At 37.0% G+C, this 26,350-nt stretch overlaps 2 protein-coding genes and 1 long non-coding RNA gene across 8 annotated transcripts in view; 2 read left to right on the top strand and 1 right to left on the bottom strand.

Annotated features, from left to right (window-relative positions):
* HNRNPAB (heterogeneous nuclear ribonucleoprotein A/B) overlaps positions 1–2,143 on the bottom strand; it is a 31,702-nt gene extending 29,559 nt beyond the window's left edge. For 3 of the 6 annotated variants that reach the window (XM_087887480.1, XM_087887482.1, XM_087887481.1), the window contains exons 1-2: positions 1,231–2,143; positions 683–1,027 (exon numbers count right to left, since the gene is read on the bottom strand). In XM_087887480.1, the coding sequence (XP_087743606.1) occupies positions 683–993 (311 nt within the window). In that variant the 5' untranslated portion in view covers positions 994–1,027; positions 1,231–2,143. Of the gene's footprint in view, positions 1–682; positions 1,075–1,230 lie in introns of all 6 variants that reach the window. The other 3 variants (XM_087887483.1, XM_087887484.1, XM_034403231.3) reach the window with 2 other exon arrangements.
* A 6,400-nt stretch (positions 2,144–8,543) lies between these two features.
* Positions 8,544–14,654, top strand: NME5 (NME/NM23 family member 5). The gene is made up of 6 exons (XM_034403258.3): positions 8,544–8,867; positions 9,217–9,378; positions 10,349–10,554; positions 11,008–11,108; positions 13,812–13,930; positions 14,397–14,654. The coding sequence occupies exons 2-6, from the start codon at positions 9,250–9,252 to the stop codon at positions 14,475–14,477; spliced, it is 636 nt and encodes a 211-aa protein (XP_034259149.1). The 5' UTR covers positions 8,544–8,867; positions 9,217–9,249; the 3' UTR covers positions 14,478–14,654.
* A 10,376-nt stretch (positions 14,655–25,030) lies between these two features.
* Positions 25,031–26,126, top strand: LOC132710845 (uncharacterized). Its single transcript, XR_009621574.1, has 2 exons — positions 25,031–25,072; positions 25,881–26,126. It is a non-coding gene; the product is annotated as an uncharacterized LOC132710845 (long non-coding RNA).
* Positions 26,127–26,350: the final 224 nt, after the last annotated feature.

Here is a 26,350-nt window from a genome sequence, read left to right as displayed (position 1 = left end):
GGAGATAAAATATAGTAAACAACTCAGCATGACTTCTACAAGGATTATGCTGGAGTTAATCACCTAAAGAAACTAAACTGCATACATGCTAATCGATCTGCAATTGCTGAAGGATGTACAGTTAAATTACACTGCCAGCAAATAATTTCAGAAACATATGTTCCTGTTCAAAGTTCTTAAACAGCTATTTCTGACTCCCATCGAACTAGCAACTTAATATATTTTAGGGAGAAAGGTTCATTTACCCTTTTCAACTTTTAGTAGAGAGGCAAGGACAGCAAGCTGTCTTCAAATGGCACACAAAGAAAAAGGGGGGTAGGCCTAGACTACTGCCATTTCAGGAAACCAGGAGCCTCAACCGCCCCTCCTTCCCCCACCACCACATGGCGCCAACAAAAGGCAGCTTCAAGAACAAAGGAGGACCGACTGCTGCAGCCCCGTTTCGGCTCATTGTCTATTTCATCGGCAAACACAAGGCCAGAAAAGGAAGGATCCGCGCGCCAATCACCCTCGGCCCAAAAAAAAAAAAAAAAGGCAAGAAAAAGCGTTAAGGACGAAACTGGAACCGAGCCAACGCAGCGGGTTCGGGCCTGTCACTCCTCCGAGCAGGTTGTCGCCGTGCATGGCGCCGGAAACCACAGAAAGTGGGCGGGGGCAAGCAAACGAGGCCCGCCAGCCTTACCCCGCATCCTCCTCGTTCTTGCTTGCATTGATCTGATCGCCTTCGGCTCCGTTCTGGCTTCCGCTAGCTTCTGCAGAAGCTACCGATTGCCCTGCCTCCTCGCTTTCTCCCTCGCCGTCCCCCTCCTCTCCGGCCTCGGATACCACCACCGCCGCCTCCACCACCTCTTCCTCTTCCTCCTCCTCTTCAAGCTGCTGCTCCGGCTGCAACAGCTCCTCGTCGCCGCCACTCACGGATCCCTCGGCCGCCGCCGCCGCCGCCGCTTCGTGCCCGTTTTGGGTGGCGCCAAACTGGTGCTCCACCTCGGCCATGATCTCTAGCCCAGAGTGCGCCGCTGCCTCGAACCTGCGTAAAAGCGACAACAACGGAAGTTCTCTCCCCCTCAGCGAGGCCTACGAAGGGGGGTGGGAAAAAAAAAGAGAGATGGCGCCTCCAGACGCACGGAAGGAAGGAAGGAAGGAGCGCGCGTCCCACTCGGCCTCGCCACGCGAAGCCGCTAAACCAAGCGCCGCCCCTCCCCCTCACCACCACCGGTTCCCGAGACTCACTTTTATACGCCGCTCGGCTCGTCTTTCCCAGAAGGAACCGGAATCCGGTCCTTAAAGCTTCGTCGCGAGCCTGCCGGTCTCTGCCGATGTCGTCAGCGGCGACAGTGGCTCCTCCCCTCCCGTGCAGTTCCTGACAGATAAACGGACACGACGGCGCACAGCTATCCGGGGGGCGAAAGCACGCTCCCGCCTGGCCTCCTTTTATAGGCTTCTCGGGTCGCGCGGCCACTCCGCAACAAACCTCCCGCTTACTGGCCAAGCACGTCGATCACTCATGTAGAAGCTCGGCTCCCGTTGGCTGTGAACACCCTTGCGTATTCTCGGCCACGCCTCCTCTCTAACTGCTGGTTGTGCGGCCTGCGGCTTCCTACGAGAGCGCGGAAATAGAATTGCAAAGGCCTCGCCGTCACTAACAGTTGCATAGTTCACAAGTTGTCCCCGAGTTCGCTTTTCTGAGGGGCGAAAGCTCTTCTGGGATGCAAGCATTCGTATTCCAGCTTCCGAGCATCTGGAAGTCGGCGGTAGCATTAAAGAGAATGGAACCGCGTTTCTCCCCTTGTGCGCCCCCCCCCCATAAGCGCCGGTTGATTGATCTGATCGTCACGTAGGAGGGCGTGAGAATGATGTCTCAGGCAGCCCCGCTTCTCACCTTAATTTATCCAGCTAATCTTGCACACCTGCGCGGGTTGCCTCTCAACTGTCCGAGAGGAAACGCTGGCCGAGAAGTGGAGGTGCTTCAGGGAGCGCCAGGGACAAGATCCCACGTGGCTGCGAGGGGTTAATTAGGCCAGCCGAGGCACAGCCCCGGATTTCGGCCACTTTTGGTTCCTGAGGCGGGGGGGGGTGGAGGGGCTACCTCTTGGCGGCCGCCCGGCCCTTGGCCTTTCTGAGAGGAAGGAGAAACAGATGACAGACCAGTTGGGGTGTTACAAAAGAGCAGTTGTCCTTTATAGTGCCGCTGATAGGATTGCACCTAGTTGCTTCGTGTCATAATGTCCGTGGAAGAGTGGAGAATTTTTCCTTCCAATTAGACAATTGGTCTAATTGTCAAAAGGGACACAAGCACCTCCATTCCTTTGCTCACTGAGACAGTCGTGTTGACCTCGCCTCTTAACACCTCGATCCAAAAAAGGAGCAAGCCTAAGACACAAGGCCACCACTGTGGAGAAAAAGAAATCCTCCCCCATCCCAAAGTACATTTTTCCAAATTAAATGCTCAAACTCACATAATCGGCTCTTTCACATTAGACAAGGTTTTCTTTATAGTACATTTTTTTAAAAATTCTTTGGGTGAGGGGTTTTGATTTTACAAGCACCTTGTGAAATGATGCTTTGAGAAGGCTTCCACCTTAAAATTAAGAATTTGTTCAATAATCTTTATAAAAAGTATAGCCAGTACATGATTCTACACAAGTAAACCCACCTAATTGCATCCAATTTATTAATTGCTGAAATATAAACTAAGTGAATGACCATCATTCTAGGATTCCACATCGAAATCAAAATAATATGACTGATAAGAGTTTTGATCCTTACCATTTCCAGTACTTCATCAGTCATTAAAAGATGCATGTATAGATAATTTAATAACATTTTTGTTCTACTCATGTTTTATCTTTTCCCACTTCAATTATTTATTTCTTCATTAAAATATAAAACAACTATGAAAGGCTTCTGTATCAAGTTGATTGATGATAAATCACTTCTATGGGAGCTGCATTGGTTGCCAATCTGCTTCTGGGTGCAATTCAAGATGCTGTTTGTCATCTTTCAAGCCCTTCATGGCTTGAGACCAGGTTATCTGAAGGAATATCTCTTGCTGGTCACATTCACGCAACCCACTAAAGGAAGGAAAGAAATGTTGCAGGTCCCGTCCCTAAGATGGTACATCTGGTGGGATCCAGAAGAATGGCCTTCTCCATTGCATCTCCCTCCTTTTGGAACTTCATCTCTGTAGAAAATGGACTGGCCCCTACTTTGACAGTCTTTGGTAAGGCCCTGAAGATTTGGTTTTGCCAGAGAACCCAGAGTGCAATGGAGCCCATCAAATGACTTGTTTAATCCTGTGCTGCTGGGGGAGGGGATGTATTGTTTTTTGTTTTTATACTGGATTTTTATTGTTTGTAAGCCGCCTAGACACTATGAGTGAGTATGACTATACAAATTTTCTAAATAAGTACATAAATTGCAAATAAGATCTTTAATTTTTAAACACATTTAATACAGTTACTATAACTTCATGTGTAATATTCTGAGTGTGTCAGTAAATTACATATACCTATTTATTTCATTTATGTTATGGCTTCATTCAGGAACTGAAGATAATGTACATAACACTCCCTCCTTTTTCCTCCCCACAACAACCCTGCAATGATGGTCAGGCTGAAATAAAGTAACTGGTTCAAAGTTGCTTGGTAAGATTCCCCAAAACAGGTAGGATTACAATCTGGATCTCCCTGCTACAATTGATGTGACACAGGCAACACTATATTGACTTACATTGAGATTCCAGTTTGTAATGAATAGTGTGGACATCCCTGGAAGAAACTGAAGTATAATGGCATATTCATCTAAATAGCTTCATTATTAGCAGGGAATCCTGTATGTGAAATGGATCTGACTAAGGCTGGTCCACACTTCTATCCTAAAAAGTTTTATTGAATGGAATGGAGTTGAGATATATATACTGTAAGTTATGTGACTATGAAGATAGCCTATGAAGATAGCCTATGAAGATTATCTGGCTATGAAGATAGGAGTTTTAGGGAAGTTTGTGGAACAATGAATGAATCAATGAATGAATCTGCTAAGTGACATGAATAGGGAGGTGAACTGAGACAAGAGGGTTTAGAAAAAGTGAATGGAACATTCAGAGAGCCAAAAATAAATGCGAATGATGCCTGATATTTGCTTAGAAAATATGTTTATTTTGAATATAACATTTAAGATTAAATACATGCATGTACACATGACAAAGGACTCAGTATGAGTATGCAATAGTTAATAATGAACAAGTGAGATAATTAGTGACGGATAAATAGAAATAATGAAAAGGTCTGTGGTAAATGGAAGCAAATAACTTATATGAGCAAATTAAAAGATTTTATAAGAACTGAAAGAAGTTGAATTAGCAGTTTCCAATTTCAAATTGTATTATCAAGCCATCTGTTAAGATTCTTTGAAATGGTTAGAATCACTTTATTGGTTTCAATCTCTCTTAATAAATTGCAGAGTTTTAAATTACAAACAAGGGAAAATACTGAGGGAGTTAATCTTAAAAAACTATCTGAACAAATAAAAAATGTATGATTAAATGGTTGTAGAAATTAAACCAGACAACAATGGGAATAATAATGTAGACAAATATTAAATTTATTATTAACATTGCACTTAGAAAGAATTGGTATTTTGTTTTATCAATGATATATTACTCCAATACTGAGTGTCAAAATAGGTAACTCATTTTCTAAAAATAGTTGGAAATGCAATAATCAAGTTGGATCATTCTTTCATATTTAGTTGCAATCCTGTAAAGCTCAAGAATTTTGGAAGAGGATTATAGTTTTTTAAAAAATTAATGGTTGAATGCTCTTTCTTGCCATCCAATTTTCTCTTAATCGTCACTAAACTTTATGTCTCTACAAAGTATATCAAGTTGGCTTTATATATGAAACAGCCACTAGGATACTATGCCTTTGTGCCTCTAGCACAAGAACCATATTTTAGACAAGAAATAATAGGCAAATACAAATGACTAATGTATTGTAAGATACTAGAATTTTGTCAAGAAAAACTTAAGAGAAGAGCTGGTAGCAGAGGGATATATTTGTCAATGGTTTTCTTATTCACAGTTATTAGAAAGATTAAAGTAGACAAAAATTATGGTTTTGAACTTTATAAAATTAAATTTTATAAAGAGCCTTGGTAGTACAGGGGTTTAAGGCACCCTGTTATTAAGCTGGTTATTAAGACCAGCTGCCTGCAATTACTGCAGGGTTCGAATCTCGCCAAGGCTCAAGGTTGACTCAGCCTTCCATCCTTTCTAAGGTAGGTGAAATGAGGACCCAGTTTGTGGGGGCAATAAGCTGACTTTGTATAAATATACAAAAGGATGAAGGCTATTGCTGAGCACATTGTAAGCCGCCCTGAGTCTTCGGAGAAGGGCGGCATATAAATCAAATTAAAAAAAAAAAAAAAATTTGAAGCAGAATTGTATACAAATGATGAACATGTATTTGCTAAAATGTATAAACTTTTATTGAAATTTGAAACAGAAGAATCACAAGAAATGTATGATAAAGTGAGCTAAATTTAATATACAAGTGGAACAGTGGGAAAATATGTGATTGAAAGTATTGAAATTTATACAATGTTATATTTTAAACAGAATTTTTGTATGTCACCAGAGAAATTATCTAGAACATGAACAACAAGAAGAGACATTTTATCATTTGATGAGTATGTACATAGCTAAAAAATTGGTTCAGAGACTGTTAAAAATTACAATTGAGACCAAAGATTTTTCTTTTGGGACTGATGGACAAACAGTTGGGGAAAAAGGTTTCTTTGTGTTACTGCATGATAGCTGCAATGAGATTATGGTATGCACAAAGATGAAAAGATTCAGCACTACCTACAATGGAGAAATGGTTGATGAAGATGATACTTGCCAAGGTGGCTAATTGATTTTATCAAGAAAAGACAATATCTACATGAGATGGCTAATTGAATTCTTTTATCAGAGAAAAGGCAATAGAGTAAGTGGTAAATCCCTAATTGTAAGGAACTGCTGTAAAGAAGATTAGTGGTTATTTCTCTAACATTTTTCTATTTTTATTTTACTTGTTTTTCTTTTCTTGCACATTTAACTTTCTCCTTGATTTCTTTGTTTATGTACATAGACAGTCTGTGTGTGTGTGTGTATGTATGCTTGAAAAGAAAAGTTTTTGAACAGTCTGCTACCTGCTCTAACATATGCCAGTGAAACGTGGACACTAACCTCACAATCGATACAAAAGCTGCGAGTGGCGCAAAGAGCCATGAAGAAATACACGCTCAGCATTACAAGACAATATACAAAGACCTGCACATGGACTAGAGAACAAATGAAAGTGTACAATATCATCAAGAGAGTAAAAGAATTGAAATGGAAATGGGCTGGTCACATAGCAAAAAGAACTGATGGCAGGAGCGCCAAGGCACTCAGAATGGATCACACTTGATAAAAAGGATCCACAAAAGAGACCTAAAATAAGATGGATCAACGACATTAACAAGTATTGCAGGCCCAATTGGCAAAAGAAAGCTCAAGACCATATTGTTTGGAAACATGCAGAAGAGGCCATCCTGCACTGGACAGACAATAGCTAAAAATATATACAGGTAGTCCTTGGCTTACAACAGTTTGTTTAGCGACCAAAGTCACAGCGGCACTGAAAAATGACTTATTGCCATTTTTCACACTTATGAAAAAAGCATCCCCATGGTCACATGATTTACATTCGGTTGCTTGACAGTTGATTCACATTTATGATGGTTGTAGTCTCCCAGGGTCATGTGGCCCCTTTTTGCAACCTTCTGACAACTAAAGTCAATGAGGAAGCCCAATTCACTTAACAACCATGTTACTAATTTAACAACTGCAGTGATTCACTTAACAAATGTGGCAAGAAGAGTCATAAAATGGGGCAAAACTCACTTAACAAATTTCTCACTTAGCAACATAAATTCTGGATTCAATTGTGGTTGTAAGTTGAGGACCATCTAACGTGTATATATATGTTTTTTTATTATATTATTATTATTAAACTAGAGCAAGTTTATGAATCTATTTTGTACTATGCTTACTACACATGGGGAAATGGATGGAAAATTGTTAAGATGTGCAAATTCTGTTACACAGGTAGTGGCTAGCATATAGTTATGAGGGATGAAAGAAGAAAAAATAGCTTTCAGCAAGAACTTGCTTTTGACTATTTTATGAATATGAGAACTGAGTAGAAGAAATATATAAACCAGTTGAATATAGTGATTGGCTGCTCAATTGATAAAACAGACAGGTAGCATCAAGATTGAACTGGTGAAGCATTAGTGTGAATTGAATACAGAAGAAATGATTGGTACAAAATTGGTACAAAAACCACACCTTGGATGTGATTCAACCATATATAGATGATTACAATTATGACAGTAGACACATTAGATTTCTAAATACTGTTGGCATAGCATAAGCAATTTATTGGGAAAGGGAAAGGGGAAAAAGAAATACATTACAGGAGAAAACAGCCTTATTTCTTAGTAGATTTGTATAGGATTGAATTAATTATATGTAAGATTCAAATTCCCACTTTTCCTTCAGAAGCCCAAGTGTCCAGAGCGCTTGAAATTTCCTTACAACACAATTGTAAAGAAGGCCAGGCTGAGTGTGAAGGACCCAGACTGGACATGATTGTGGATCTGTCTAATCATAGTCTTTAACCACCATACCACATTGTCTGTTTACCGATATATAGTTACAGATACATTATCTACATTTTAAAAAATGCATAAAACTGTATGTCCACAGTTTGAATTTTAAAACAAATATCAGATGTGTTAATATATTGTACTTCAATTCAAATGAACACAATGCAAGTATATTTTTTCTACTAACTATATTTTCTATTAACTATCAAAAGTATGAGAAGTCTATTAATTAGATGAAGTGTTTCCACTGGTGCTCTAACAAGGTTTCCAATGAAAGATCAGCAGATGCAAATAGTTGACTATCCATCTTTTACAAGGATGTTGCTTCGCTTTTAGGTGGCTTTTCTGCTTTCTTAGGAAAAATACCAATGATTCCAAGATTGAGCCTGGCAGAAGCGGAATTCATTGCTGAATTTGCTAGTTGATTGAAACAGGAGACCAGCCTAACAGAGAGGCAGCTAGTTAATGAAAGAAGTACAGTATTAGACTTTTCCGGGAAGGAACGTGAGTTTCATTGTTCAAAGAACTCCACATACGGGGCTACTATTGTAAAGCGATCAAACCCGTCTGCAAAAATGCAGGGAGCCACTAGTCGGCAGCACATTTATTATTTTTCTGACTTCTGTTCCTCCGAATTTACCACACCGGTAGCTTTAATTTTAATGTTTTAAATTTAATTAATTTTAAAATAATACACGTACCAAAATATCTACGGATGTGATAGGAACGGTCTGCCCATAAAAAGGCTAGCGATATACTGTAAAAAAAAAAAAAAAAAACTTAAAATAGAAATTATAAAAGCGAAGCCAATGTACGTTTCGAACCTGACCCTGCCGGCTACCGTAGACACAGTGTTTTCCGGGTAGTTTGACTGGTTGTCTAGCAACCGTATTTGGTAGGGCTTAGTTAGCAGGCACGTAAAGGCGATTTTTCATTGGGGGTGGCTTTCGCTCGGTGATACCGAAAAGTCACGGGCAAAATTGCAGAAGGGGGTGGTAGTGGCAGAGAAAGGGGGTGTCGTTTGAAGTTGCAATTCTCTGCACGCTTACTTAGCTCACGAGATCCGTGGAAAGGAGTTACTTCTGCCCACCAGGCATAGATATCATTACGGAGGACTGCCATCCGATCCTTTTCATCAAAGGGCTAAAACCCCAGTAAATATAGCATTATTGGTAAGATTTCGGGCGCACCATAATTACTCAGACGTTGAAATTTACAAAAAAAAAATGTTTAGCTTTCTGGCAAAGAAGAAAAGGTCAAATAGCTCTACTTTTCTGGATGATGCAGGAGGTGCCATCTCTAACTTGTCATTTTGTTCTTTTGGGAAATAGTCCAGAGTTTCCATATGATTTTTAATTTGCAAGCCAATGATGACCCTTCAGCACTGCTCAGCTAGAATAAATGGGCATAATGGGTGTGATGTCCTCTTTTGGCTGATGCAATGTTATTTTGGAATAAATTATTATTCTGAAAGGTCAGTTTACTGCATATGTTAAAGGTTTAATAATTCTATCATTTCAGTTAGAGAAGACAACGTGAATTTTAATCTGAAAAATGCAGGCTTTAATGCCCGAACCTCAAATTTATGTTGAAAGAACCTTGGCAATCATCAAGCCAGATGTTATCAACAAAGAAGTAGAAATAGAAGATATAATTCTGAGATCAGGATTTACTATTGTTCAGGTAATACAAGAGAAAATTGGATTTCTAACTTACCTTTTTCAGGGCTATGCTTTCACAAAAGAATGATAGAAAGATATTGAGGAACAAGGCCAAATTAAAATGTGATCATGTTAGATGATACATATTATTTAGTTGTGAAACAGCCTGTCAGTTTATCAAGATCAACATGTTATTGCAACATCAATAACATAACAGAACTGGATGGTCTTTAATTACTGATCAAAACCAGTGTAAATAAAGCAGCACATATGCCTATTAGAGAATTATTTTGTTATATGATGTATGCTATACAACAATTGTATGCATTTTGGAATGCTACAATAAATTTAAATTTTTAATAACAGCTGTGAAATTCCAAAATCACTAACATTAATCCATACTTATTATATACCGGAATCACAACAAATATTCTTGATACTCTAATGTTTGGGTCACTTATTATGTAGAACTGCTTGAGCTGATATTATTTTTATAAAATATACATACTATTGTTATAATCAAGGAACTGCCAATGCAGCAGTTCTAGAAAAATATTGTGGCTATACACTGTAGATAAGCTATTAAAGATTTCCACTAGATGTCTCTCTTTCACTACTGGAAATTTTCAAATCAAAGACTATTTTTGTTTTTGTAAAGCGACAATTCCATCTGAGTATAAAGCCTTCCATTAATGTTACTGAAGTAGTAACATTAATTTGAATGACAATGTGGTAAACAAGGATTTCATTTTAAGACCTATAGGTCCAGTAATATATCATGCATTATATTTGCATTAAGAATTTGTATTTTGAGGCTGTCAAGAACTTGTAACTTATTACGAGCTCCCCTATTACATCAGATGAACGAGAGAGTGGTCTATTGTAAATGGTTAATACGTATATTAATCAGAAAGAGCTTCATACAAACACATTACTCTGCTTTTATAGCAGTATGGTTATGCATTTAGAGATATTTTTCATTTCTTTTATAGAAAAGAAAGCTTCAGTTAAGTCCAGAGCAATGTAGCAACTTCTATGTAGAACAGTATGGGAAAATGTTCTTTCCAAATCTAACGGCTTACATGAGTTCTGGACCTTTAGTTGCAATGGTTCTTGCTCGGCAAAAGGCAATCTCATACTGGAAGGAACTTCTTGGACCCTCAAGTAGTATAGTAGCTAAGGAAACACATCCTGACAGGTAAATTAATTAATTAATTAATTAATTACTTAAAACTATTTATCTTAAAATGAACTAACAGACTTTACTATTGCACCTTTGATTTCACAAGTATTATCAATTTAAGGCTTTGCAATTTAAATGTAATTTAAAGTATTTACTTGTGTATCAGATTCAGATCTAAAGCAATATAAAACTTCTCTGACATACCTCTGTGCTGTCCTATGTACCTGTTGTATGGTTTAGGACTATTTTATAATTAAGGGTTATTTAATAAAGGAAAAATAGAAGAACTGTGGCAGAGATCCATGTTACATCTGTTTTATTAAATAACAGGTTAAAAAAGACTAAGCTTAGCTTAATCATTGCTGGAGATATTCCTGTAACTCAATGAAAGTTGCATTACAGTCACACTAAATAGAAATTGAATAGTTTTGCACTGCATCTGTCTGAGCATATCTGTGTTGCTTTTAGTTTAAGAGCAATCTATGGAACAGATGATCTGAGAAATGGACTTCATGGTAGTGCCAACTTTTCCTCATCTGAAAGAGAAATCCGGTTCATGTTTCCTGAAGGTATGTATTTACCATCTTTCCTGCTATGAAGCTAAAGAAACTAAATACCGCACATTGTTGTCTAATACTGTCACCCTGTATATATAAGTAATATACAGAATAATATACATGTTGCACAGAATATGACGTACATATGGAAATGTATGACTAGGTTTTTTTTCCTAATTTATATAAAGATTATTCTTTATATTATTCATGTTGTCTTGTATTCTTGTATGGACTGCACCAGTAGAGGCTAAACCAATTTTGTTGTATACGTGATGTACAATGACAATAAGGGCTTTGAACTTATATATACCTGGGAGAGGAAATAAATTTATTCTGTGTGTATACATATTCACCTTTTCTCTAACTGTTGAAGGTAGCATAGATGTTTTCCTTAATTTTATCCTCCTAATAGCTAAACAGTGGGCGGAATTGGATCAGCCATTCACTCTCAGCTCAAAGTCGGTATAAGTTTCAGTTTGCAAACTTTATCATAAATCTTCATGCTGATATGAGACAATATTCATTTGCAACTCAAAATAAAGTGTGCTACCACAAATGAGGTTGGTATGTGTGATGCTTCTATTAGTATTTGAACTGGATATCTGTATATTTTCTGTAAGCAATTCTAGTTTATAATCAAGACTTTATTGCATAGTTATTCCTAGCTTTTCTGAAGTTTATGCAGGTTATAAGTATTTGAAAACATAATTCAAAATTCTCCAAATAGTAACAAAACATGTAGCTGATATTGACCACTATGTTTGAGATGTGTTTTTTTTCTTTTATGGTAATCTTTTTGTTGTGGGTTACCATGTGATAAGCTCAGATGAGCTGTACTGTATATCAATAATAAGCTCTCTGTGGCTCCTTTATACTTAAGACTTTTCTAGGTAAACATAATAACAGAGTTGGAAGAGACCTTGGAGATCTTCTAGTCCAACCCCATGCTCAGGCAGGAAACCCTATACCAGTGATGGTTAACCTTTTCAGCACCAAGTGCCAAAACTGGAGCACATGCGTGCATGAGGTGTGCATGCGCGCCAGACCAGCTGCTCTCTTCTGGGCTCCAGCATGTGCATGTGCACCAGTCACTTGTTCTAAAGACCAGCTGGTCCGCGCGTCGGAACCCAAAAGAAAGCAGCTAGCTGGTCTGCATGCGTGCGCCGGAACCTGGAAGAGAGCAGCTGGTCTGGCGCGCATGCACACCAGACAGCTGCTCTCTTCCGGGTTCTGGCATGCACATGCCCGCCAGCCACCTGGTCTAAAGACCAGCTGGCGGGCGCACATACATGCAGAACTCAGAAGAGCAGCTGGCAACGGCACCTGTACCCACAGAGAGGGCTCTGTGTGCCACCTCTGGCACGCATGCCATAGGTTCGCCATCATGACCCTATACCATTTCAGACAAATGGTTGTCAAATCTCTGCTTAAAAACTTCCAGTTTTGAAGTACCCACAACTTCTGGAGGCAACTTTTCCCCTTGATTAATTGTTCTAACTGTCAGACAATTTCCTCTTAGTTCTAAGTTGGTTTTTTCCCTTGATTAGCTTCTATCCATTACTTCTTGCTCTGCCTTCAAGTGCTTTGAAGAATAGGTTGACCCCTCTTCTTTGTGGCAGCCCCTTGATTTGTAATGCAAGAGAAGGAGATTCAAGAGGAAGCTATCTGGAAAAAAAATCAGATTGTGATTCTTGAGATGGCAGTATCTTTGATAGGAGGCTCAGCTAATGCTCCAGTTGAACCTCTGTAATGTTCATTGTACCTTTCTTATGTGGTGATGCTACTCACCTCAAATGAGTTTATGCCGGGGTGAAATCTAAAATTTGTTACTACCGGTTCTGTGGGCGTGGCTTGGTGGGGTGGGGTAATGTGACTGGGTGGGCGTGGCCAACTTTGTTTTTTTTTTACTTTTAAAAGCATTTTTTCTACAACCTCTTCGGCCGAAAAATTGTAGAAAAAATGCTTTTAAAAGCCTCTGACGATCCCAGCTGAGCCGCACGATCATCAGAGGCTTTTTTTTTTTTACTTTTAAAAGCATTTTTTCGGCCGAAGAAGTTGTAAAAAAAATGCTTTTAAAAGTAAAAAAAAAATAGCCTCTGATGATTGCGCGGCTCAGCTGGGCATGGGGGGAGGGGCGCAGGGATTTTTGCTATCGGTTCTCCGAACCACCTGCCGCCATTGCTACCGGATCGGATTATCAGGTCCAAACTGGGAGCATTTCACCCTTGGTTTATCTGAAATATCTTCCATGCCATCTAGTCACCTATAGAATATAAACTGATTTAAAGAAGAATGGTTTATATTTGGATCCCAAGTTACAATATGACTCTTCTGGAAAACTTGCATTGGGTTTGTTTATTATCTGGCAAATGAGGTATGATTTCAGATAATCTTATCTGTAGAGTCCATATGGCATCAGTGGCATACAAATATTGTAAAAAAACAAAAAGCTTTATTTTTTAATGACCCATGTTAATTATGAGTAAGTTCACAATGTGACAGAGAAAAAAAACCCATAAAATTTACCACTTTGTTATACTGAAATGCAGTACAGTAGTTTTCTTCATGACATTCTTATCTGGATTTTAAAAATAATAGTGATTTCAACTTGAAATGCTATTATCTAGGAGAAGACAAACATGGAATATGTGTTCAGCAATAGGAGGCAAATTATTGGTTTAAATCAGTATGTTAAATGTATTTTCTTTTTTCCAGTATTGATTGAACCAATTCCAGTTGGGCAAGCTGCTAAAGATTACCTTAATTTATATGTCATACCTACTCTACTGAAAGGACTTACAGCACTGTCTAAGAAGAAACCAGCAGATCCTTTTGTAGGTATCACAAGAAAGACCTGTATCAAGAGGCAGAATGAATATGTGATAACAACTGGTAGCATTCCTTTGCTAACAAAAAATGCTCCATGGCAGATAGATATCCAAAGGAAAAAAAATTGATGGTTGATAAGAGCAATAGTTGTTTATATGCATATTGAGTTTGGTCCCTTCAAGCTAGAATGCCCATAATTGGTGAGCCTTTGTATTTCAGGAGCAGTCTAGACTGACTGCCTCCTTTGCCAGCACCTACTCAGACAAACTGGTACATTTTCAAAACCAAAAAATCATGAAAAGAAAGGTTTAGGAATTTTAAGGAGTTTCTACTTTCTTTATTGCTTTATAAAAGAGAAATATTAAAGGAAAGTTGGTCAGTAGAAATACTGTCTATGAATGCCTCCTATTAGCAAACAGTATCTTGATACAGAAATTAAACAAGGAATTTTATTGTTGCTCTTTTTGATAGATATGGCTGGCTGATTGGCTAATCGAAAATAATCCAAATACACCTAAATTGCGGCAGAATGTGATTGTGGAGGAACCTTAAGAGAAGAGGCTGCTAGTTAAATCTTAACCAATTTTCTGCAATTATCACAAGTTGTAATTTTAAAATAATTTTTATATTGAGAAATACTACTAATTGGAATTTGCAGATGGAAGAGTCAATGTACATATTTGGATTATAAACTAATAAAGAGTATTTGTTGCAATTAAGGCATAAAAATAACGTGCATTTATTTGTCAAAAAAATTGTCAGTTTTTTTTTTTCAACTGCTGGGCCATGGCATATTTGCATGCTGCAAAAGGTCCACAGGTGTGCCCTATAAGTGAGCCAGAGTAAATAACAGGAAGCTAGAATCCAGTCTTCGTGAGTTAACTAAGGATGGGCTATCTCCATTTTTCAATTTCTCCACTGGCTCCTGTTTCTCAAGATTGGAAAGTAGCTAGTCTATCATTCCTGTTTTTTAAAGAAGTTCCTGAGTATCCAGGAACTGGATCCAAATAATCATAGCTAACAATGCCTGCTCTGGATAAACGCATGGAAAGTATTATTAATAATACTTAATATTCATGAATAATACTGAAACCTTAAAAGAAAGATCTTACTAAAGAAATCCTACTGATTTTTCTTAAAAAAAAAATCTGGCTCACCAACCCGTTGATGTTTGTGACAACTCCATGTGGGTAGTAGTGGCCTGATGGATGGTACATAAGAAAAATATTTTGATATAGTCTCTCCAAAATGTTCCTGAATAAATGTAATATTGATGTAAAGCAATAGAAGAATAAGATAGACATTTAAAGAACAAGAAGCCAAGAATAGTTTTTAGAATTGGCAGGAGAAAGCAGTGCGGTCTGCCAGAAATCTGCATGTGGATTACTGTTGTTTAAATTGACCCTGGATATTTTGGATTTAGAATTGAACAATAAAACCATCCATTTTGCAGATGACATGAAATGATTTAGTACTTCATATTAGGGCAGTACAAAATAGTGCACTTTTAACCGTTATTATTAACTAAGGCAGATGGAGCTGAGTTCATATACGTAGCAAACTAAAATGAGAGTGTGATGCAGCACAATGCATGTCCTCACCATTTAATGTTTAGGAAAATCATTGTGCTATGGTGGCTGTCTCAAAATATCAACTAATGGAACATCTGTTTAAAATATTTGTGGATTTCCTGCAGGCCTGTTACTAAGCATTGGAAAACTAAATGCTGGACTAGGTAGACTTTCATTTAAATTCAGCGGTATCTTGTGCCCTATTTCCTTTAAAAACAGTTCCTCTGCCTAATACAGTGCAAGTTATTTGGAATAGAATAAGAAACTTGTCTCTTCTGTTGGAGGGAGTATATGGTTATTATTTATTTATTATTATTTATTATTTATTTATGCCAGAGGTCTTCAAACTTTGCAGTACTATGATGCCTTAAAATGGTAAGCGAATTGCTTTGTTTCTCTCCTGCCATGAATAATATTACTGATGAGTGAGGTTAGTATGAGGCAACACAAATATACCATTTTTTCCCCTAATGTATTTTTGTGTCTGTCAGGCAAGTTCACAAACTTCGCAATACTGCAGCTGCCCTTTGATGTATCCCCAGGCAAAGTGAGATGCAAAATTTTCAGCAGATTTTGATGAGTTTCCTTCTTTATTTGAACACCTGATAGTTTTTTAAAATTCCAACCTATTTATTTCATCTATTATTTTTTTTATTAAAATATCATTTATGTAGCCTGTACTTTGCAGAAAAAAATGTCCTCAATCTGCATTATTTTCCAAGAACAGCTTTTCATCTAAGGCGTTTATAGAAAGTAATAAATACCAAATATTAAGAGCAAATAATTCACTATTTAGGAAGATCTTAGTTTAGCATAATAACATTGCTAAGTCTTAACCTTAATAAGACTACTGTATCTTTCAGTGATTCAACAAAAGAACATCTAATTGGTATTTCTATATTATTTTGGTACGGTAGGAAATATTCTGATTAAAAAATATGTAGAAGACAGAATTTAATGAATAAGGTACTCGGTCTCTGGAGAATATGTCTGTTGCTTAGGCTATATTCATTCATTCAACCTCTGCCTCCTTAGCTCTGAATACGGTGTTTCCATGAAATACCTATACTTGTGTGAATGAATCAAACTCATGAAACTTAAGTTCCTTTAAAAGTTGCTCCTTTAATGTTACATATCTCCTGAATTCTAATGGTATTGTAATTAATCTCGTAATTTAAGAGATTACAATCATTAAGTGGCCATTGCTTATAAAATGAATACAAGTTACTGACATAAAAGGACCAGACGAAAACCTCAGTTTACTTGTTTTTCAAACTGATTTGAACTACTGATCATATCTTGAGACAGATACAGAGGAGTTTGATTGAAATGTTGTTCCATAGCCATGAAAATGTGCCACACCATTTGAAAGAGCTATAGCCAGGACTGAGGTGGTTGTCCATTAGGCTGAACATTATCTTCTTTCTGAACATCATTGGAAATGTTAGATAAGAACTGCACAATTAATAGCTGACTTCATGATTTACATATTTATTAAACATTTTTGATCCTTTTTTGCAGCTCATCAATATAAGTGATGAAGTTATTCTCTAATTAAAATTATTTAAAGGGTAATCACCTTAGAATATGACAGTCCTGATACTATCTCAGTTAATTTAAGAAATGGAATTGAAAAGGAACGAGAGAGAAGGGGATCTTCAAGAAATTGATGTCTGTCATATAACTTTTATTAAGAGCTAAAACACTTTTCCCTTCAAACAAGACATGGTGTTGCACAGCAAACTCCTCATTGGCATATCTTGAAGAAATTTCTCGGCTATATTGAGAGTTTGATGTTTTCCATTACTACCTCTCCCCCCAAAGTCTGGTTCCCCTAGAGACCCAAACATGTCAGAAGCATGATTGATCAGTATTGTATCCAAGAGAATGGCTACTGACCAAATTGTTTTGGTACCAACCCCCTGCCAGTTCATGATGGAATGGCATTACCCTCAGCTTAGGGGGCTGGTGGTGGGGAGCTGTCTTCAGAATTGTGGCAGCCGCTAATGGCGAGTGGGTAGGAAAAAATCTAGATGAATGGAAGAATAATGCTGCTCCTCATGAGAATAGCGTCTTTTAATTTTGGAGCATGAACACCTTTTCATAGTGATGATTTATATAATATTCTTTGAAATCTAAATTTAAGCTCTATTGGAAAGATACTTTAAACGAAAGTCTTATTAGACTGGAGCCTTATCAAAATGGAAAACTCATTTGCTTGAGAACGATCCACTGAATTCGATAGGCCCTCTGAATAACAGATTTGTTAATTCAGATAATAGCTTCTGTCACATAAATAATATCAGTCTTCATACACAGATAATTTAAAACACAAGGATATATTTAATTAAAACAATGCTTTACCTAACAGAATACCAGCTGTTATAATGAATGGAAGACATCACATTACAGAAGACTATTTTATCATGCTATTTTATTTATATAAGCATAGTTGTTTGTTCTTCAGTCATATTTTTTATCATTCTGTTTACTTCGTGACAATTATGTGTGGGGCAAACCAGTTTAGATTTAGATAAGTCACTCCATAGGGGAAAAAAAGTGTCATTAAAAAGGCAGGGACAGTTTTATGACATTAGCTTTCATGGCTTCCCACCAGTTCTTTTTAAGCAAGATTGCAGAAAATCATTGTGTCAAATTGTTCCATTTTTGTCAGTATGAATTCAAATAGAACCAGAGCTGAATGTATTTGCAATTAAAATGCAGCAATTTATAATTTCTGCTTTGGGAGCTTTTGAAAGAAGATGAATAGAGGTTCAACAAAAGAAAGTTTTTTTCCTAACTTCGCAATGTAATGATGGGAAATCTTGCTTAAACTTCTTTTAATGCAAAATGAGTCCTGCCAGAGAAATAGGAAAAAACTGAAGATGTTTGGATGAGATTTGAGAATCAACAATCTGTCGCTCCCCCCATGTTGCTGAACTATAATTCATGCTGTTTATTACTCAGTACTCACCATATTGACTGGAGCTTTTGAACCTGAAATACAACACATTTGAAAAACCACATGTTCCATATCTGACTCCAAGTTACATGAAGATGCATAACAGAAAATACAAAAAAAAAAAATGATCTTCCTGTTGAAAAATTTAAAAATGGGAAAAACATATCCCATTGAACTAAATATATAAACCTCTATGGATGGATCTTATATGGCTCTGGGATGCATTTTCAGTGCAACTACTTTGAGACTTGACTATAGCATGATAAAAATTAAGTGAGGTCTTCCTCCATTTAAAAAAAAATCATATTTGGTCATGTTTTGTTTCTGCAGAAATAAACTCAATTTTAATTCAGTTTTAAATTTAAGATCTATATTATTTTAATGTTTATTCTGTATATTTTATTCAATGTCTGTAAGTCTCCTGGAGTTGCTTCAAACGAGATGGGCGCGGCATGCAAGTTTGATAAGTAAAAGAAATAAATGCCGATTATTATTTTGCTCTTCTGCTCCCAAGAATTGAGAGGGAAAAGGAAAATGACATAAATCCTCAAAGCTGCATTTTATTTGGGCTGGGTTGACTTTTTTTCCCCCTTAGCAGTTGTAAACGTCTCTTCTAACTGGGTGGCATGTAGGGTGGAATATAAGGGATTGCAACATTTGGGGTGTAGCTTGCTTCTGAGGTAGTGACTCTTTGCTCTCTTAACGTGAGAACATTCCACAGGGACTTTAACATATGTATGTGGATGAATTGCCTGCTTGTACCATAAAAGAGATGACCATGTACCCAACATAAAGCAGTCATCACTGAGAAATGGTAAAGCCAATGAAGTTCACACATCCTCCCAGTCACACCAAACTATTTTTATAATACCTAATTTAACAAATGAACTGTGAAAAGGAAAAGGCTGCTAAGGCCAGGTTTGCTGTTAATAGCACCTGTATGTAATCTAGGCTTCTTTTCTAAGGTTGCCCAAAAAAATCATCAGCACCATTCTGGAATTAGCTTTACTGGTATTTTTTATCACTACAATCATTTACTAGAAATAAAAGTCATTAGAGGCAATGAGACTTACTTTCTAGTAAGCATGCATGGAATTGCAATTTATGTTTATATGGGCTGTGCTAAAGACAGTTTAAGACCAGATGGTCTCTGAATGATGTAAAGTACTTTTTGTGTCCTCTGAAACATGCATTAATTCGGGTTTGTTTAGGCTGGAATGTTTTCTAGCATAATTTCCTTACAAGAATGATTTTTGTTGTTAAAATCAATTTATATAGCTATTCATTTCACGGTTGCAACTTGGGGCACCTCAAATCAAACAAAAGAATAAGAAAAATAGTGACAGATGAAGACAAACCCAACTTCAATAAGAAAAAAGACAAATTTGCAGCAATTGACTAACTAAATGTTCAGACCCTATGGTTGAAGAAACATTTGGGTAGATATTCTTGATCTAGTCCTGCACATAATAGCTGTATGCCGGAGGTATTTAATCACAGTTTATTGAATAAGCCCATAAAGGCTGTGCATACATAATATATTGTCAAACCCTAAGAGATCATATAATATAGACATACTCTCTTCCTCTCCATGCCCAGATTTTGTATATTTTACGCTGAATTTTAATAATATTAGTTTTTAGCCCTGATGATAGATAGATAGAGAGATAGAGAGATAGAGAGATAGAGAGATAGAGAGATAGAGAGATAGAGATAGAGATAGATGATAGAGACAGACAGACATGTATGCTGGCAAGAGTCACTGGGCGAGATGGGCAGCCATACATCTAATAAATAAATGAACATGATATATCTTTACTACTGAAGTTCACTCCTTTCTGTCCTTTAGATTTCATTGGTGGTTTGCTATGTACACAGGATAACATGAAGTAAAATACCTAACCTGCTAAAATTTTATTTCCTTCATGGAAGGATTGGGAAATAAGTTAGGATAAAAAACTACTTTGGGGGCTTTCTCCAGTCACTAAGCCTCAACGCAAACCTGTCTTGACAACACATCTATCATTTTGAATGATGTTGTCTTTGCAATATCTCCAGATCACAAGACATATTCAGTTCATTGTTAGCTGTAGCAAATGTTAAAGTTCTTTCTTTCTGTATCCCAACAGCATCCAAAAGCAACTTCAAGCTGTATCGAATCGTTTTGGCTTCCTTGGGAGGCAGTGATGGGGAGGCAGTGATCAGCAATGGATACAGTACATTTTAGCCAGTAGGTTTTCTGCTGAAAGAACTTTTCAGCTTTTCAGCTTAGCAGCAATAATGCTCAACTGCAGTAGCTTTGGGTCAATTTATGCTATTTTTTTTTAAACATAGAATTAGAGCAGAAGTGGTCAGATTTTGTGACTGAAGAACTCGTTAACTCCTACCAATAGGCCACTGAATTAAATAGGAATAGTAGACATGGCCACAAAGTTCAGTCTCTCTCTCTCTCTCTCTCTCTCTCTCTCTCTCTCTCTCTCTCTCTCTCTCTCTCCCTCCCTCCCTCCCTCCCTCCCTCCCTCCCTCCCCCCTCTCTTCCAGACTCACATGCATATCAATGATTTTGATATAGCATACCATGTCAACCTACCGTTTATGATTAGTTGTATATGTAATCAGATCAAATAGCAATTACCGTATTGTTTGGTCATAATCATTGAAAAAACAATAACTATCAAGATGAAGAGATACTGTCAGTGGATAAACAAAGCAAAAAAAAAAAAAGTACACTGTGTTCTGACCACAAAACACTGCCACTCACTGCAGTGACCAGTGCTTGGGTCTGGAGGTGCCAGGAAAACCCTAAGAATGCCTGAAGTCTTAGACTTCAGTATCAAACTGTGCACTGGAACTGAAATTAAGAATACATTTCCTAGAAATTTCTGCTGTGCTATAATTTTTTTCTATTGTCTTCGTCTTTTCAGTTACTGTACATATATTCTTCTGTACATAGAAGCAAAGGAAGAAGAAAAACTGCTGTTAAAGAAAATAGCAGCCTATTCTCCTGAGGGCTTCTTATTGTGACAGATTAGTTAGGCTATTGCTAGCTCATTGGTTCCCGAGTAAACTATTCGTTGTAGCATCATGGAGAATATTCTTGGGAAATATTTTCTTCTACGGCCTTCTACCTGACTATTCATGGTTACCTAGAAAGCTATGTAACTGAAAACAGCCAAATGTGTTTTGACCACATGGGCCTTTGTTTTACTAACACCTTTCTGGCTGCATTGAAAAGTGTCATCTTCTAATTTTTGGAAGAAGACAAAGGGCTGATAAAATGAAACTTCTTTCAATTTCCTTTGAATGTAAAAAAAATAGCCAGCTAATCCAGTTTCTGGTTAGGATATTGCATTTTGAATCAATGTGGTTTTACTTCGGTTATTTATGAATTGCATTAAAATATACTTCTATCACTGAGTAGCTTGTTCCTATGTTCAATCCAGCATTATTATTTTTTTAATAGTAATTTTTTAAAGATTGCCTTTACAATGATAAAACAACCTAATACATACTAAAAAAAAATAACAAATAGAAAGTGCAAAAATGAAAAAAAAATAAAAAAGGAAAAATAAAAATATAGTAAAGTGGAGGAAAGGAAATATATAAAGAAATTATTTCCCCCTTTATCACAAGTATAAACAATTTTAGTAACTTATTGTCTTCTTTTAAAGTGCAACAAATTATATCTTCTTCCCATATCCTATCTCTTATGTATAAACAAATCTTCAAAACCTTATCATTTTAGTCTAAAGATAATGGCACATCTATTTTAACCTTGATCAAATATACCAACTCTATATTCCTTCCTTTTACTTTTAAGAATCTTGATCGTTAATCCCTTCAAATAATGTCCCAGAATTTGAGTTGTTTTCATTTTTTTTCTTTGTCCCTTCTCCCAAAATTCTTCAGAGCTTTAACCAGCCTATATTGTAAATCCAATATAGGAAAATTATCCAGTCCAGATACAGGCAGTTACATAGATGACCCTACACAAAAGGTGCCAGGTTTTGACCTTCCTCGCCACCATTGGTCAACTCTGAACAGGAGCCATACCCAACATGGTGTCTGCCAGGACTCATTGTTTAAGTGGGGTCTTGTCTCTACCCCTCAGTGTGACCGTGGTGGTCCTCGACAAAATATCTATTGCATTGTGTCCAAATGTCCATCAAGAGCTTACATCGGCCCAATGTCAACATAGACCACCCTGTCCTTGAATGGCTGGGTGGCCTGGACATTAACATTTGAACCACTATAAATCATACACCATAAATATAGAAAATCCAGGACATTGTTTTGATTTATTACTTGTAAATCCTTTTTAATTATTAGGATATCAGCTGGTTTCATTTGTACATCCAGTGTTATATCTTTTTCCATATCATTCTTGTAGCCTGTCATTTTTAAATCTTTTTTCAAATCAGTCTCAATCCTGTTGCTCTTCCACAAAATATTTTAAACAAAGCCTAACCATAGAGGCAGATAGGCTTAAAATTAACTTCAGGTCCATTGTTCAAAAATATCGTTAAATATATCCAAAATTAAAATATTTTGCTTCATTGTGTATTAGTAAGTCAACTTTAAGTGCCCTTCTTTTTCATCATCTTTAGTTACTTTTAGTTCCCTCTAGTGTCCAAAGTCTTCCTGACTAAGGACTGAAAGAAACTTACCTGGTATTTTCAGACTTGTTGATCCAAAGGTTCCTAATAGCTGAGAAGCAGTTAACAAGCAATTTCTGAAAGTGATTAGAAAAGAAAATATGCAAAGTCAATGCCCTTTTGAAGGTGCCAGCCATGATTTGAGCAAGATGACTATTCCCTCCTCTCTCAGAGCTCTAAATCTGCTGGAGATTGCTGCCTTGCTCCTTCTTGCAAGGAGCAGCTGTCTGGAACACTTGTGAGTGATTTCAAGTCCCTTCCTTGTCTAGAAAAGAATTATGAAGAGCTAGCCTACTTGATGGCTCTTCATTGTGCCACAGTTGTTGGCTTCACATTTAGCGAAACCAGTTTCAATTTGCAATTTCCCTGAAAGTTGTTGAATCCAGATGGACCCAGCATAACACATCACAAAAATGCTGTTTAAGAACTGTGTACTTACCAACAGTTTCAATAGAGTAGAAGATTATAAACAATGGACTTCTAGTATTTCATCACCGCAGACTAATTGAGTAAATCATGGTTTACAATCCAATTTCAGATTACTGTACAGCTTCACATGCTTTCTTCTAGTCAACTGCTTATGGTTGCTGGGAGTCAGGCTATGTTCAAATTAATAAACTATAACTATAGTTTACATAGTCAAATATAACACTTAACAGTGAATAACAAAACAATTTTGCCGAGTCTGGTAAGCAATAAGCCACTTGTAGTACAACGCAGAACTGCAACCCAAAGAAAACAAGTCAGTTAAGCATTAGGTCTGCACCAAGTCTTAGGTCCCCTCACACATTAAAAGCTAAACATATATTACCAATAATTTCTCATGTTGTGCCTCCTGAATGATAGGATAAATACTGCCAAGAAGGGTTTACATAGCCAGTATCCCAGCCACCTTTGAAATGAGTAATCCATTGCTATTTCCTGAATTTTTAAAGGATACCAGTAAATTCTGCTTGGATTATTTTATCCTTAGCATTCAATTCATCATGTTGCACAGCTATGAACAGCGGGGAAAAAAGAACAGAGGCAACTGGAAATCAATTATTAATATACAAATAAGTTTATTCACAGTTAACATTACATTCACTGTCAATAATTTACTAAAGCCTTCTCTAATTTGGCTGCGTTTGAATATATTGGATTACACTCTTCATCATTCCAATGATGACAACCCTATGTAGAAAACATGTATAAACTTCTTCTTGGCTATTAGGAGAAGCACATGAATGGTTGATATACATAAAAGACAGGATGTGTCATCACAAACATCTTTCCTTCATGCATTTAAAGTACTTTTCTGGATTTGAGGACCCAGATTGTTGGGGGCTAACGCTATAAACTGCTTAGAGAGGGCTGTAGAGCGGTATATAAGTCTAAGTGCTATTGCTACTGTGCAACACACTGAATTGTAGCTAAAATTCAGTGGGGCCACCAAGGCTTGAGCCTTGGTGGCGCAGCAGACTAAAGCACTGTTAAGTAACACCAGCTGTCTGCAATTACTGCAAGTTCAAATCTCACCAGGCTCAAGGTTGACTCAGCCTTCCATCCTTTCTAAGGTAGGTAAAATGAGGACCTGGTTTGTGGGGGCAATAAGCTGCCCTATTAAGCAGGTATATTCAAAAGTATGAAGGCTATCGCTTAACGCATTGTAAGCCGTCCTGAGTCTCCGGAAAAGGGCGGCATATAAATCGAACCAATAAATAAATAAATAAATAAATAAATAAATAAATAAATAAATAAATAAATAAATTGGTTCTCATTCAGTAGTTGTGTGCACATATTGCAGGGCTGAAACTTAAAAAAGAAAAAAGAGCAAAATACTCTAACTGGTCCTATTTCATACTGAAGTTCAAAAATGGTGTTTTAGCTTACGGCAGTTGTTAATGGGAGTTCCAGAACAGAATGTCAGTAAAATTCAGGGAAATATAAAAAAATCATACAGATGCATAGAAAACAAAAGTAGGTCTAAGCTGTTCTTCAGCTAACATTTCAAATTCTAAATGAAAAGCATTTTTTGCAGAAGAAAATATTTGGTCACCACCAAATTAAAGTTAATCTTCTAAAGGCAAACAGAAATGTATCTATGGAAGCAAGCATTACACCATTGACATTTGCAACTGGGGGATTTTTTTTCTTACAATGTACAATGTACAACAGTACAATGTTGAACTGTTTTTTTTTTAAAAAACTGTAACTCAGATCTATATAATAGATCGAATCTCTCCATGTTGCTATAACTGAGGGAAGTTCATTCAAATTCCTCTTAATTTTGCTAATCTTTGCCATGGAGATGCGGTAAACTTAAATGGATTTAAACCAGATTCCCCATTGTTACTGGAAATCTTAAGCTTTCTGTAGCAGCCCCATAGCACATTTACGCTATCTTTCTTTTTAAGGTTTCTGGTCTGTATTTATAAATTTAGAGAATTCTGGATAACAGTGGCATAATTTAGTGCTCCCAATCATCAGAGAAAGCATTAAAGCATGATTTGTGGTAGTCTTCTGGTGATGGATGAGATAAAGCTAGTATATCTCTTGGTCTCTTGCGCCTGATTACACAAAGAGTTAGCACTCATCTTTAGAGCTGGCAGTTCCTCATGTTAAAAGGCAGTGATGAAACACTGAATCTGCTTGATTCAAACATACCACATTTGAAAATCAGGTTCAGGTTTCACCCTATAGAATAAGTTTATTATATTGAAAGATTTGCTTTGCTCATTTTTTTTCTCATTACTCATACATGATCAGTGAAGTCTTTTTTTTTCAGGATGGAGTTCTTGCTCTCCTCTACAAAGTTTGAAGAGAAAAAGCAGAAGAAGAAGAACAAAAAAGAGGAACAGGAGATAATATGCTACGTTTTCGTATCAACAGTTCTGTAGCTTGTAAAACATGTGAATCAATTCCAGTCTTTTTTAATCAATTCCAAATCAATTCCAAATCCCGAAAAAATATTCTTAAATTGATACAAATTATGCATGCAGAGAATATTAAATGGTATTTTCAGCCAGGCTAATGATTTGAGATAGCATATATCTTAATATCTGAGGAACTGAAAAATAACTTCATATAAATTTGACAATTGGATGGTTATCTGTCTGTCTGTCTGTCTATCTATCATCCATCTGTCTATCTAGCTATCTTTCTATCTATCTATCTATCTATCTATCTATCTATCTATCTATCTATCTATTTTATTTGGTAAATATATTTGCCATTTATCTTGCTATGGGGCTAAGC

This window comes from Pantherophis guttatus, chromosome 2 (genome assembly GCF_059756535.1).
Source record: "Pantherophis guttatus breed Tessera chromosome 2, ASM5975653v1, whole genome shotgun sequence".
NCBI lineage: Eukaryota > Metazoa > Chordata > Lepidosauria > Squamata > Colubridae > Pantherophis > Pantherophis guttatus.
The sequence above is the reverse complement of the archived record's forward strand: the minus strand, read 5'-3'. Positions and strand labels throughout refer to the sequence as shown.